Raw genomic sequence first — 12632 nt, forward strand, 5'->3', positions numbered from 1 at the left:
TTATTACAGACGTATTCATAAACATTAATAATACAAGTAAATACATATTAAAAAAATAATAATAATAATATTCAAAGTACCCAAATTGGGTCCTCATCGATGTTGACGTGACTAGAGGACTGGCGCCAGCTGTCAGACGATGCTAGCTGCTCCGGCACTCTTTGCGTCGTGCTTTGGCCTGTTTTAATTGTTTTTTTTACCGTGTCTACCTCTCTGCATATTTTCGAGGTTTTTAGCACAGAATTATGTCCAAAAGTCAGATGTGAACGTTTGCGTCAGATGCCTTTTTCCTGCAGAATCTCCTGGACAGAGTTAGCTGTAGCTGGCTAGCTTGTTGTTAGCTGCAGGCAGAAATCTGGTGCAGACAGGTTTCGCTTCTTGTCTTTTCATTCATTGTTCACCGACGCGTTTGTATGCGTGGTGGTTGGAAAGATCATGTGGCTTTTCAGCACCAATTATATGCTTGTGAAAATGCATATTTGTATAGAATAATGTTTTGAGAGTGCTATGAGTTTTGACCCGTGATGTTAGATTCTGCTGACTGACCTATCTCAGTCGTGTTCATTTAAATAATCAACCAGGCTTCGTGATCAATTATCTTAAGCTGGGACGTTCAATCATTAAGCATGGATAAAAAATCATTTGACATTGTTCTAGATGAAATTAAAAAGGTAAGGGGTGAGCTAATTAATTTGTGCTTGGTTGTTTAAAAACGTGATTAGAAGTAAAATTATCTCTTGTTCCAGTGTGTCCTGACGGATCAACGTATCAAAGCCATAGAGCAGGTGCATGGCTACTTCTCCAGTGAGCAGGTACTTTACTAACACTTTACTACCAGTACTACTACTTATTTTACTACTAGTGACCACTCCTTATAATAAACTCTTAACTAACTATTGGGTCATTCTCACTGAATTCTGAATCTTGCTGGGAATTTAATGAATTGTGACATTCAGCGATATTTCTGAACTTGAACCTGAACTTAAGTGTTATTTGTACTGTTTGTTTAATTTTAAAATTCACTTTCAGGTGATGGAGATACTGAAATATTTTTCATGGGCAGAACCTCAAATCAAAGCTGTGAAAGCACTACAACATGTGAGTGTAGTTGTGTTTTTTATTGCTACACTGTGGTTTGTATGGTAAACCTGTTGTAACATTTAGTTTTCATTCTCTTTAGAAAATGGTGGCAATCCCTACAACCAAACTTGCAAATATATTGAATTGTTTTACCTTCACAAAGGATAGATTGGTTGTTTTGGAGCTTCTTGCCCTGTGAGTATTGTGATCTGTGAAATGTCTTTTGAATGACTTGAAATGTATTAAGTTAAATTGCTATTTTCACACCGTCCCAAACACAGAAACATTTCAGATGCACAGAATTACAGACCAGTGGAAGATCTATTCCGGACACACCTGTCAGAGAAGAAGCGAGCCCGCAGGATCTTAGAGCAGGTAAATCATCATGGAGTCTTAGGGCTGGGGATATTGAGAAAAGAATCTCAAAATTTTTCTTCAATAATTCCTCAATAACAATACATCTTTTGTTTCATATTATATTACAGACAAAAGGTCAGAATTGTCACTTTATACCCCTATTTGAGAAATTATACTTGATAATTCTGTCCCTTTTTGAGGTCTTGGCTTCTTTGCTATTTTCCCTATATTCCAGTTTAGCATGTCTGCAAAACAACTATTGCAATATTTAAAATTTTTCAATTCATCTCCCACCTCTAATGCGCCTACTCTTTAGGTCTGTTTCTTTGCTACTGGTGCTTGTTATTACCGGTATATTATTTATGAAATTGCTCTTCTCTATCAAGGTGTGTAAGGTTGGATGTAAAGCCCCTGTAGCCATGATCTCCTCTTGTGGTATTATCCCTGGAAATCCTTACCCTAAAGGCAGACCCAGTCTCGTGTCTGGCACGTTTCCTGTAAGTACAGTTTATTGTCACTGCAGATATTGAAATTACGTTTCATAGTTTGTGTCATTTTCATCTGTGAGAGTAATTGTTTTTGGTAAAGTTATAATGCATGGATGGGTTTGTTTTGGTAAAGGGTGTCCCTCCTTTAAAAAAGGAGGGTGAGAAAAAAGATGACCACTCTAACAATACGGATGGAAAAGGAATTGCATCGCGAATTCTTGGACCGTTTAAGCCGGTAGGTAACACAGTAGTGTGGACTTACAGTGAATTTTAGAAATAATCCATTGGTAATAATGATCGATTAGGTATTGTCATTCAAATCATTAATTTGAAATGTTGTTTTGTAGTTTCCTTCATCTTATAACCCTCATCGACCTGTGCCCTATCCTATACCACCATGCCGACCTCATGCCACCATTGCACCAAGTAAGTTACTGCAAACTTAAAACACTTACATTCGCAGTCTATTAAAATAAACTAAAATGTTTTTATTGATTGTCACAACTTATTCATGGAAAGACAATGATGTTTGTTGGGGGTGTTGGAGGTCTGTCGGAGCATCCAACATAAATGCATAGTAGAAAGTTTTAATATTTGCAAATGCTACTCAGGTGCGTACAACAACGCAGGCCTTGTTTCTATGGGAGGGGTTATAACAGCCAACGTACCCCCTCCTCCCTACAACAGCGCCCATAAAATGTCAGGTATGAATTAAAGCGGGCAAGCGTGCGTGTGTCTGAATGAGTGAAGGCAAATAAACTCTTTAAACTCACTGCCTAACTACTACCTGGCATGCTGCTGCAGTCTAATGGCTTTAAAAGGTGAGAATGTGCTTCTTAATTCTGCTGAAGTACACTGAGTGACCTGAAAAGAACACATAAGTGCCAAATACACTCCTGGTCCTAGATTTGACTGAAACTGCAGTAAAGCAGGGCCACTTTTAAATTGAAATTGAGTCCAGTGCTTGGGAAAAAAATGTGACGCATCTCTTGAGTCTGAAATTCTGCAAATTAGATTGCTACCTTCAGAAATATTATTTCACAGTAATGTCAGTTCAACATTTTTTGGTCAGTCAGTGTTGGCTTTTATGCTGGTAAAATAATAAGGGTCTAAGGCCCTAATGCTGCTTTGGGTTTAGAAGTAGTAAATGTATAATACCTTTACTTACATGCACACAACAGATTTTTTTATATGTTGAAAATTGTCTGTTTTAAAATACCATTGCATGTTCCATTTACAGTTTATTAACTGGCATAACTTATTTGAGACTTAAAACATTTTTTGCATTTTGAGAAAGAAATTCACTCATTTCAGTCCTGAGAACTTTTTGAATTGACTTGTGTACTAAGCTGCACGGCCTGCATTTGATCTATTTGCTTTTAGATTTGGTGAAATGAACACATCCTTACTTGTTTGTTCTAATAAAATATATTTTCTATAAAACCTTTTTAATAATAATACAATTTCTATTTTTAGATAAGATTTCTAATTACACTTTTTTTATTAGGTTATGCCAAACCCGGAAATCCACAGAATGCTACACCAGGAGTGAAAAGTGGTCCCCTTCTCATCCCTCACGGCTCTACTCCGTCTACCCCTGCCCCACCTCAGGCCTCTTCGGCTCAGCAGACTCCTATCACCCCCATTACCCCGGTATTTCCTGGCATGGTGCCCTCAAACAATCCCAACGCCCCCTCCCCTGGACCCGCTCCTTCTCCTTCGGTCATCAAAAGTGGACGCCAGACCCCGAGCGGCCACGGTACTCCTGGACCCTCGTCTGTCATCAAAAGCCATACACCGTCAAACACGCCGTGTGGGACCCCAGTGCCCTTCCTCACTGCCTCACGACCAGGCACTCCCTCCAACTCTCGCTCTGACCACTCCCAGACCAACTCCACGCACCAGAAGGCTTTCTCACAGGCCATGGAGCACCAGCACAACTTCCATAGCGTTCACCCGCAAGGTAACCACCCCGGGTCAGTGATTCGGAGCTACACCCCCTCTGGACCTGGATCATCCGCTCCTATAAACCCGAACTGTTCCACCCCCGGTTCGAGTCACAAATCTGCCCATGCACATGTGCTTCAGGCTGTTGCCGGAGCCCTGCAGGCAGATCAGCAGCGTGCAGCTTTGAGCAGACACACGGGGGGCAGCAGTGGCAGTAACAGCCCAGTGCACTCTGCTTTCAAAGGCACGCCGCGCTCTGGTGCACCCTCTGTCAGCTCCCTGGTGGTGGGCTCAGCTCAGGCTGCTCTTGCTCGTTCTCTAGGTTTACCTCAGTCTGCTTGTTCCCCGCAAGTCTCACTTCCAAGTCCTGTAGCCATCTCTGGACTCCAAGGCCTGTCCTCCAGCCCCGTGCCCTCTCATTACCCTGGCCTGCCGTCTTTTCGCTCCCTTTCTACTTCTATTCCTCCTTCAACCGATCCATCATCCTTACCAGCAATGCCTCCCTCCTCAAACATGTCTACCCATCCTGCGACATCCATCTACGCTGCCTCCTCTGCCGGCTCGCCTTTCGGGCTGGGCCTCAACTCTGCATCCTCTATATTCCCAGGCCTTGCCCCGGGCCCGAGCCCTGCTGGATACCCAGGGCTGGGGGTCTCTGCGGGTCCTGGTGCAGGCAGCCCAGTGCTGTCCTCCTTCATAGGACTGGCTCCAACAGCTGCCTCTTCAGTGGCATCTGTTGCTCCTCTGCAGGCGGCCGCTGCGGCAGCTGGGGTGCCCTCCTCCTCCCCAGTGTTGCCAGGCTTTGCCTCTGCATTCAGCTCCAACTTCCAGCCTGGGTAAGTTTTATCATTTATATAAATATATATATATATGTGTATATATATATATATATATATATATATGTGTATGTATATATATATATATATATATATATATATATATATATATACATACACATATATATATATATATATATACATACACATATATATATATATATATATATATATATATATATATATATATATATATATATATATATATATATATATATATATATATATATATATATATATATATATAATTACTTTATCTAAAAGTTCCACTGCATTAATGACATGTGAAAACCATAAATCACATGGTTTTCCACTACGTGTCTTCTGATAAGTGCACTCTAGTGACACAAATACTAAAAAGGCCTGGACTTGGACTTTGTTTTGAGTAATTGATGTCGACATCTTTGCTTTTTATTACACAGAGCAGAACCTTAATTCAAACCAGTATAATGTCCTTGTTTAACATTTCATACTCATACGCTTTTGTGTGTTCTACTTCTGTCTCTCAGGTTGAGCAGTGGACTCCAGGCTCCAGGGGGTAGTGGGTTCCCAGGGCTGCTGTCGTTCCCTGGGGTACCGGGATTCTCTCCCTCACCCTCTCAAGCAGCCCTCGGTGGTCTTCACAATCCCAGCATGCAGTCTGCTCTCCTGCAGGTAAAATGCTGCAGATATTTGGTGCGTCTGTATTATTCTTGATTGGGGCATTAATCTGTTGATCTCTTTTCAGGCTCACTCCACACAAACTTTGGACAACTTTCCTCCTCAGCCCAACAGTTTCTCAAACTACCCCCCGGGTGCAGGGGGCCCCTTCTCTCTACAGCCAGGCCTGCACCCGCAGCTCGGCTGGCAGTGAACACTTGAAATCAGTTTTTTCAAACGGTTTCTGAGCTAAACTTTTTATAAGTCATAACAATTATGACATGAATATTCCAGGTGTTTTATGGACATCACATAAACATCAGATATGAGATACATTTGCCTGACAACACAATTAGAAGACTGTAATCACGTCTAATGTTAGTAAGTGTATTATTAATGTTTAGTAATGAGTTACATTTTAAACCTGTACATGGGATCATGTATTGAAGTAATTGTCCTCTTGTAGAATTCTATCCTGAGATGAATTGAATTTGATAGAAAACATCTACTGTTACTGCTGTTTTACGACTACTCCTCTGTGATATACTGGAATGTGCCCAGACAAACCTCATCGGTGCCGTTTGTCACTATGAACTTTCATCTTTTTTTAGGTGTACCATGTTTATGTACATGTATTTGCTTTTTTATTTTTTCCCAACATGTCTTTTTGTCTGTTTCAAACATTTTGTCTGTTTTCATGATTTTCTCTACTTGACACTTCATAAACAATAATGTATTACGACTATGTGTTTTGTGTTTTATTCTCGTTAACCAGGCACGCCTTTCCTATAGGCTGCTGATAACCTTACCAAGGTGTAATATAACTGCATAAGTATTGTGCAATAAGTCATGTGGTGACAACTCATAGCTCACATGACGGCTGATTTTTATCTTCTGCTATGGCCTGAATAAGACTATTTGTTGTAAAAGGGAAACATATTTCAACAGCCTATTGTATTATAAAATGTCAAGTTCAGCATTACACGTTTGAAGTTTCCAATATGTCACAAAACAGAAACACTCCTGTCACCCTTTCAGGAAGTTCTTATTACAATGACATTTTCACTGACAGTTCCTTTATATAGAGCAAACTTTCTATTTTCAAATTCTATTTTGTTCAGGGAAAAAAACACACCTTTGTTTTTCTATCTCTTTTATGCCTGTAATTATTCATTTGTTTTTCTATCTTAAGTCTAAACTTATGCCTGTAATTATTCATTTGTTTTCTCTATAAATGTGACTATAGATGTGTTTGTTCTGTTGTAGATAATCTACCCAGTGTTCGGGTCACACCTCCTTGCACGGTTTTATGGAGACACTTGTTCTTTAAAAGGCTGGCTGGCCCCTCCTGACTGAGCGCTTAAACCAACTCTCCCAGTGAGTGTCAGTCGATAACCAGCTCATGGAAATGGAGGATCAAATAGAAAGCCAGAAGAAAAGAGGAGTGAGCAAAGAAAACCTTATATGTAAGATATTTTTATGTTTCATTGTTCTTGAGTATATTTCTTGGATGATAATTTATTACAATATTAAGCTACTATTAAGATAATCATAGTGTATTAGAGATTCTTAAATAGTTGTATACACAGTATGGTAGACATGGGCACTACTACTACTACTACTACTACTACTACTACTACTACTACTACTACTACTACTACTACTACTACTACTACTACTACAAACTACAATTACTTCCTGGCAGTACCACTGTATTACTGCTTTAGTGTTGATTACAATCAGACGTGTCACACATTTTAAATAAATAAATCATACATGTGTTAGTTAATAAAATAAATATATCTTGCTCTACTCAGTTCACACATTGTTATGTAAGCCATATCGGCCCACCATACATAAGTGGCACGTGGATAATACAGGTAAAAGGTATGCCTCCCTCACCATGGCAACACTAATCACACATCGTCATCGTCGTCAAAGGTCCCTGGAGCATGTGACTAAGACTGTTTGTGTCTCTCTTCACCTGCTTTTTTCCTTACGGACTCTAGATCCACGCTTTGTAAAAATGTCACAACTGTGTATTGTACGAGCACCTGTTGGAAGTATTGAAATGCTTTGTTGGAGATGAAGGAAGAACAAATAGATCGTCCGTCATGTCAGTGTAAACACGGCCAGTCAAATTTACATCGTGGGCTTTATGTACCTTTTCTAATTGAGAACATGTTCAAACCTTTCAACATGAATAATGGTGGACTAATTTACAGTCCCAAGAACGCATTATTAAAGGGTATTATTGAATGTGCTTTGTAAATAGAGAGTGAGGGCTCTACATGCTGGTCTGTGCAGGTCAACAAAGTAGAGTTAGGTGACTAAATAAGGGTAACCGGCAATGCAGGTTTAGTTTTAGAGAACAGTTTGTACACAAAGTCATTCAAAGTGCTTTAAAGAACAAGAGAGATGCATCAACATATTCATACAAACATAATCATTTTAAAAGAGAAGAGTTAGCCTGGATTTGAGTAGAGTCAAATTGAAGTATAATTGAAAGAGGAAAAACAAAACAAAAAAACAACAGGGTTAACAAAGTATATATTAACCTTATTGAAAAGGTTTTCTTGTAGTGCAATACTGACATTTTGGCAGGTTTGTAGTAAATCCGTCCTGAACAGTGCTCTGTGCTGCATGTGACCACCACAATTACTGTGACCACAATAAAAGCACGAGGCTGTGGCAGGAACTGTCTGGGCTCTGTTTCCAAACATGCACAGATAACAACCAAGTCATTACAGCCCAATGTGACATCTGGGCGCCTCCAGCACTAATGCATTTTTTACAGCTTCCAAAGAGGCCATTTTGAGTTGGATTTGGAAATATGAGACTATGACACCAGATTATCGTGCCACTGAAATATCTTGGATGTATTACTCTTTATGAGTTTAGAGTCAATCCCAAATCAAACTTTTTCATTTTTCAAAGTTTACCATATAGTGTAGAACTTAACACATTTAGAATGAAAGAAGCCAAAAGGAAATCTGAAGAGCTGTGGTTGATTGCGTAATAAATAATGTGCGATGATTCAAAGTTTCACTTCCTCTGCAGCTGAAAGCACAGGCTCTTTGGGATGCTGCGGCTGGATCATCGTCGTCCTCTCCGGCTTTTTCACCTGCTTATTGTTCCCGTTCACCATTTGGTTCTGCATAAAGGTACATGAACACAAGTGAATTTTAATGGACAGGAAACTATATCCTTATTCACCAAATGTTCATCTGTTTTGCAGATTGTTCAAGAATATGAGCGAGCGGTGATCTTCAGGTTGGGTCGTGTCACAGACAGAAAGGCCAAAGGACCAGGTCAGTAGCACACATAACATATTTTAGATCGTCATAAAAAATACATTTGTTTCAAAATATGCATCAAAGTCAAAGTCATGTTGGGCCATAAGAAGTGAAAGTGGACCATGTCTTACCCAAGTTTTGTGTTCAAAGTGTATTTGAAACCTGAGAACTCAAATAAAGACACTTTGCTTTGGAGGATACTGAAAGATATTCAGGTTTACAGATATATAGCGCCTTTCATGACACCCAAAGCTCTTTACAGTCTTTACAAGACTCAAGTACATGTTAAATACACTTTGTTTTTGTTTGTTTACAGGCATTTTTGGCATTCTTCCATGCACTGATAGCCTGGTGAGAGTTGACCTGAGAACAGTCTCATTTGACATCCCACCACAGGAGGTAAAAATGCCCACAATGCAACTCATTTGACTCATTATCCAAACACATTGTGCATGACACGAGGCATTTTGTACTTTCCCCAGATCCTGACAAAGGACTCTGTGACCGTCAGTGTGGATGGAGTGGTGTACTTCCGGGTCAGTGATCCCATTGCCTCTGTGGTGAATGTGTCCAACGCAGACTTCGCCACGCGCCTCCTGGCTCAGACCACCCTCAGGAACGTTCTGGGCACCAAGAACCTGTCCGAGCTGCTGTCCGACAGAGAGGGCATCGCACACAGCATGCAGGTGAGCCCATGATACAGGACTCTCATAGAAGAGGCTGTGTTCAGGCAAAATCACCTTGACAGTCTTAAGGGTGACAGAGAGGAGGGCAAGCTTTGAAGGGTAAATAAGATAAGATAAGATATTCCTTTATTGTCCCACATGGGGAAGTACAAAGTTTGCTTGTATAGGGTATTTAAAGTTGTGTTCACGCTTAGTTTGAGCCCAGTTTAGTCCTGTAGTAGAATTGGTTTAGTCCTGTTCTAGTCCTGGTCTATTCCAATTGTGGTTTAGTTTAAGTCTACATCAACACTTTCCCTGGTTCAGCAGCTGTTTCAGTTTAAAAAAAAGTTTTTCTTTTATATCTTTTAATTCTTTTCTTTTAATAAGTAAATTGAGGCTTGATTATTGTGCAATGAATTTTGTTTCTATGTTTTGTTTAAAAATACTAAAACGCTGAGAAATACACTGATGTAGATTTTCTGTCTTATATTATTTTATTAATTCATTATCAAGCAAACATTGCTGCTTATGTTCATTTGATCTTCTGCATTTGAAGCTCGCACAGTTAGTGTTTTCCAATTGCATAAGAGGGAAAAGGATGTGGCTCTGATCCATTAGGCTTAGAGTTCTGAAGGGCTGACCACACCCGCACAACACTTTGATCATAAACAGAATGGATTTGCCACTTTGTATAAGACCATCATAATAACGACTCAGACGGTCCCTCATCTGCCTGAAGAGCAGCTCCAGCTCCACTGTCTCTCTCACGTCCGTCTGTGATGCCAATGTCTTTTTCGTGCATTTAAGAAGTTAATAATTTTGATAAAGTTGAACATATTATTTCAAATAAAACCAGTTTGATCTTCAGCCAGTCATAGCAGTAAGGTTTAACATAAGTATCTCCTTTTTGTTCACAGTCCAATCTGGATGAAGCCACAGACCACTGGGGCATCAAAGTGGAGCGAGTGGAGATAAAGGATGTGAAGCTGCCACATCAGCTGCAGAGAGCCATGGCTGCTGAGGCAGAGGCCTCCAGAGAGGCCCGGGCTAAGGTTAGGACACACTTTCAGACCTCTCTGCCCACCGCACTCATCACTTACTGTCCTTTGTTTAGGTTAAAGTCTAAGCGTACTTTATTTGCCTGGAGAATTCTGTCTTTGAGCTTTAAAAGAAAGCAAGATATCAAAAACACTATAAGCATATGTTTTAGCCTCTGACATGATTTACATAACAGCAGATCATGCAGAAATGATTTCACAGCCCTAAAAAGTTAAGGTTTACTGTATTAATCTCTCGTGAGGGAAATTAATTCTCTGCATTTGTTCCATCTGTGTCACTGGGGCATCCTGTCCAGAGCTTTGAGCTGCTGCAGTTCAGGGCTCAGGGACACATCTCCAGAACTTGAGTTATGAGACAATAATGACATGAAATTATAATTTGATGCTGGTTATTTTGTTTTCAAGCTGATAAAAGGTCAAATAAAATCCTCTTCATGACTAGGTGATAGCAGCGGAGGGAGAGATGAACGCATCGCGAGCTCTTAAAGAGGCGTCTTTGGTCATCGCTGAGTCTCCGTCCGGGCTGCAGCTGCGATATCTCCAGACCCTCACCACCATCGCAGCCGAGAAGAACTCCACCATCGTCTTCCCTCTGCCCATAGACATCATGACGCACTTCATGAAGAAGTGATGACTCGCATACTATTCAAAAGTAATTCTATTATAATATACTATATATATATTATAAACACACAAGTCAGAATGTAACCCAAATCTTGCTTTTGTATGTAAAATGCCATATTACGTATATGAAATGCATTGTAATATTATTTGGTGTAATCCCTCATTCGTCCAGGAGTGTTCCATTGTAGAAACAATGCAGTTGTATCATCTGGACTTTTAGAAACTCCCTTTATCAGGAGGTCTCGCCCGGTGGGCAGGGCCTACTCGTCGAAACAATTCGTTTTTCTAAAAACTCTGACGATACAACAGAATCTTTTCTACAATTGTATTATTATACAGTGCTAAATGTTTAGTGTAGGCATTTCCATGATCTGTTGCTATACAGGCTTGAATGAAACAGAACACAATAGTCTTTTTTCCAATTATTTATTACTGTGTTTTCCCCGAATGCGAATAAAGCGTCAACACACTTTGTACTCATTACATGTTCATCTCATTCATAGTCTTCCATTAAGCTACTGTTACATTTCCACTACAGAGGGAAGGAAGATAGAGAGAAAAGGTAGAGCAAAAACAGTACAAGACAAAAACATGCTTTTAGTACGTCATTGGTGCACTGAGACACAACTCATATTGTAAATGTATTTACATTCAAATGCACAATCAGTGCTCCCTCCATAAGTGAAACCATAAATGCAGACAAGCAAGCCATGACACACAAGCATTATGTTTCCATCAGTGGCAAAGTGGTCCAGTTACCCATGTTTGCTCTAGCTTCAGCTAAGTGCTACGTCTTAATGGCTGCTACATACGACACAACAGGTCCTTCCATGTGAAAGAAAATCCACAAACATGGCTATAAAATGTTTTATATTTTAACATTCAGCATAACATAGATGTCCACAGGACACATCGAAGGGCCATTGATACTAGTGTGGAGTAGGAGCACGTTGGAAATTGATTTCTGTAAGATTTTGTAAACATGTGTGACGTCCACAAAGACGGTCAGTTTGCACCTGACGATACATTTAGGACCCTGAAGGATTACTAATCAGTCAGGTGGGTTAAAAATACATTGAGATTCTGACTAGTACATTTGTTCAAAGGGAAAGACATTCTCAAAATGATCATTGCGGTAAAAAATCAGCAAGACACGCTTTCAAATTCAGATGTGTAATAAATGACATTCAATTGTTTTGGAGTATTTAACCCTGTGTAAGTCATCATACAAAAGTTGGTAAGATCCAAAAGAGAATCAAGTTTACTAACATTAAAAGTGCTGGTATGGTAACTAAATAAGTTAAAATCTCAAATCTTATGGCCTGAGCAAATAAGAATATACATGCTGGTTAAAAAGTGGGAAAGATACATTACAATGCTCGACCACTATAAATAAATAAATAACATTACTATCAAGTTAAGCCAACTCAAACATAGCCCTATTGCCGCATCACAACAGGCCACTATAACCCTCATCTCTACTTCTGGATATATTTACATCGTGTTGCTTGATGTATCACAAACAAGGAGGATAAGACAAAGAGTAAATATTATTTTGTATAGAAATTGTAACTTAACATAAATGTGTTAAACGGTCATAGAAGCGTCACAAGAATAAAAATGATGACCTGAGGGTAATTGT

At 39.7% G+C, this 12632-nt stretch overlaps 2 protein-coding genes across 3 annotated transcripts; both read left to right on the forward strand.

The window, feature by feature from the left end:
- The first annotated feature begins 101 nt into the window (after positions 1-101).
- proser1 (proline and serine rich 1) lies at positions 102-5974 on the forward strand. 2 transcript variants are annotated; one of them, XM_072446087.1, is made up of 12 exons: positions 102-671; positions 747-812; positions 1030-1098; positions 1181-1275; positions 1362-1455; positions 1824-1934; positions 2059-2160; positions 2273-2351; positions 2537-2629; positions 3433-4708; positions 5218-5362; positions 5436-5974. In XM_072446087.1, exons 1-12 carry the CDS (start codon positions 627-629, stop codon positions 5559-5561), a joined length of 2301 nt encoding a protein of 766 aa, XP_072302188.1. In that variant the 5' UTR covers positions 102-626; the 3' UTR covers positions 5562-5974. The 2 variants fall into 2 exon arrangements, with proteins under 2 accessions (XP_072302188.1, XP_072302189.1); XM_072446088.1 differs by lacking the exon at positions 2537-2629.
- Positions 5975-6716: 742 nt separating this feature from the next.
- stoml3b (stomatin (EPB72)-like 3b) lies at positions 6717-11473 on the forward strand. The gene is made up of 8 exons (XM_072446089.1): positions 6717-6813; positions 8408-8511; positions 8586-8658; positions 8960-9042; positions 9126-9329; positions 10226-10360; positions 10809-11142; positions 11330-11473. Exons 1-7 carry the CDS (start codon positions 6750-6752, stop codon positions 10995-10997), a joined length of 852 nt encoding a protein of 283 aa, XP_072302190.1. The 5' UTR covers positions 6717-6749; the 3' UTR covers positions 10998-11142; positions 11330-11473.
- The last annotated feature ends 1159 nt before the right edge of the window (positions 11474-12632 follow it).

The sequence above is a fragment of the Eucyclogobius newberryi genome, unplaced genomic scaffold (genome assembly GCF_026437365.1).
Source record: "Eucyclogobius newberryi isolate DKJ021-1_F unplaced genomic scaffold, fEucNew1.0.hap1 SCAF_15, whole genome shotgun sequence".
Classification (NCBI taxonomy): Eukaryota; Metazoa; Chordata; class Actinopteri; order Gobiiformes; family Gobiidae; genus Eucyclogobius; species Eucyclogobius newberryi.

Coding starts and splice junctions, on each gene's coding strand:
- proser1 (XM_072446087.1), top strand. CDS start 627: ATGGATAAAAAATCATTTGACATTGTTCTAGATGAAATTAAAAAG. Junction 672..746: donor TTCTAGATGAAATTAAAAAG/GTAAGGGGTGAG, acceptor CTCTTGTTCCAG/TGTGTCCTGACGGATCAACG. Junction 1,456..1,823: donor CCCGCAGGATCTTAGAGCAG/GTAAATCATCAT, acceptor TTCTCTATCAAG/GTGTGTAAGGTTGGATGTAA.
- stoml3b (XM_072446089.1), top strand. CDS start 6,750: ATGGAAATGGAGGATCAAATAGAAAGCCAGAAGAAAAGAGGAGTGAGC. Junction 6,814..8,407: donor GAGCAAAGAAAACCTTATAT/GTAAGATATTTT, acceptor CTTCCTCTGCAG/CTGAAAGCACAGGCTCTTTG. Junction 9,043..9,125: donor TTGACATCCCACCACAGGAG/GTAAAAATGCCC, acceptor TACTTTCCCCAG/ATCCTGACAAAGGACTCTGT.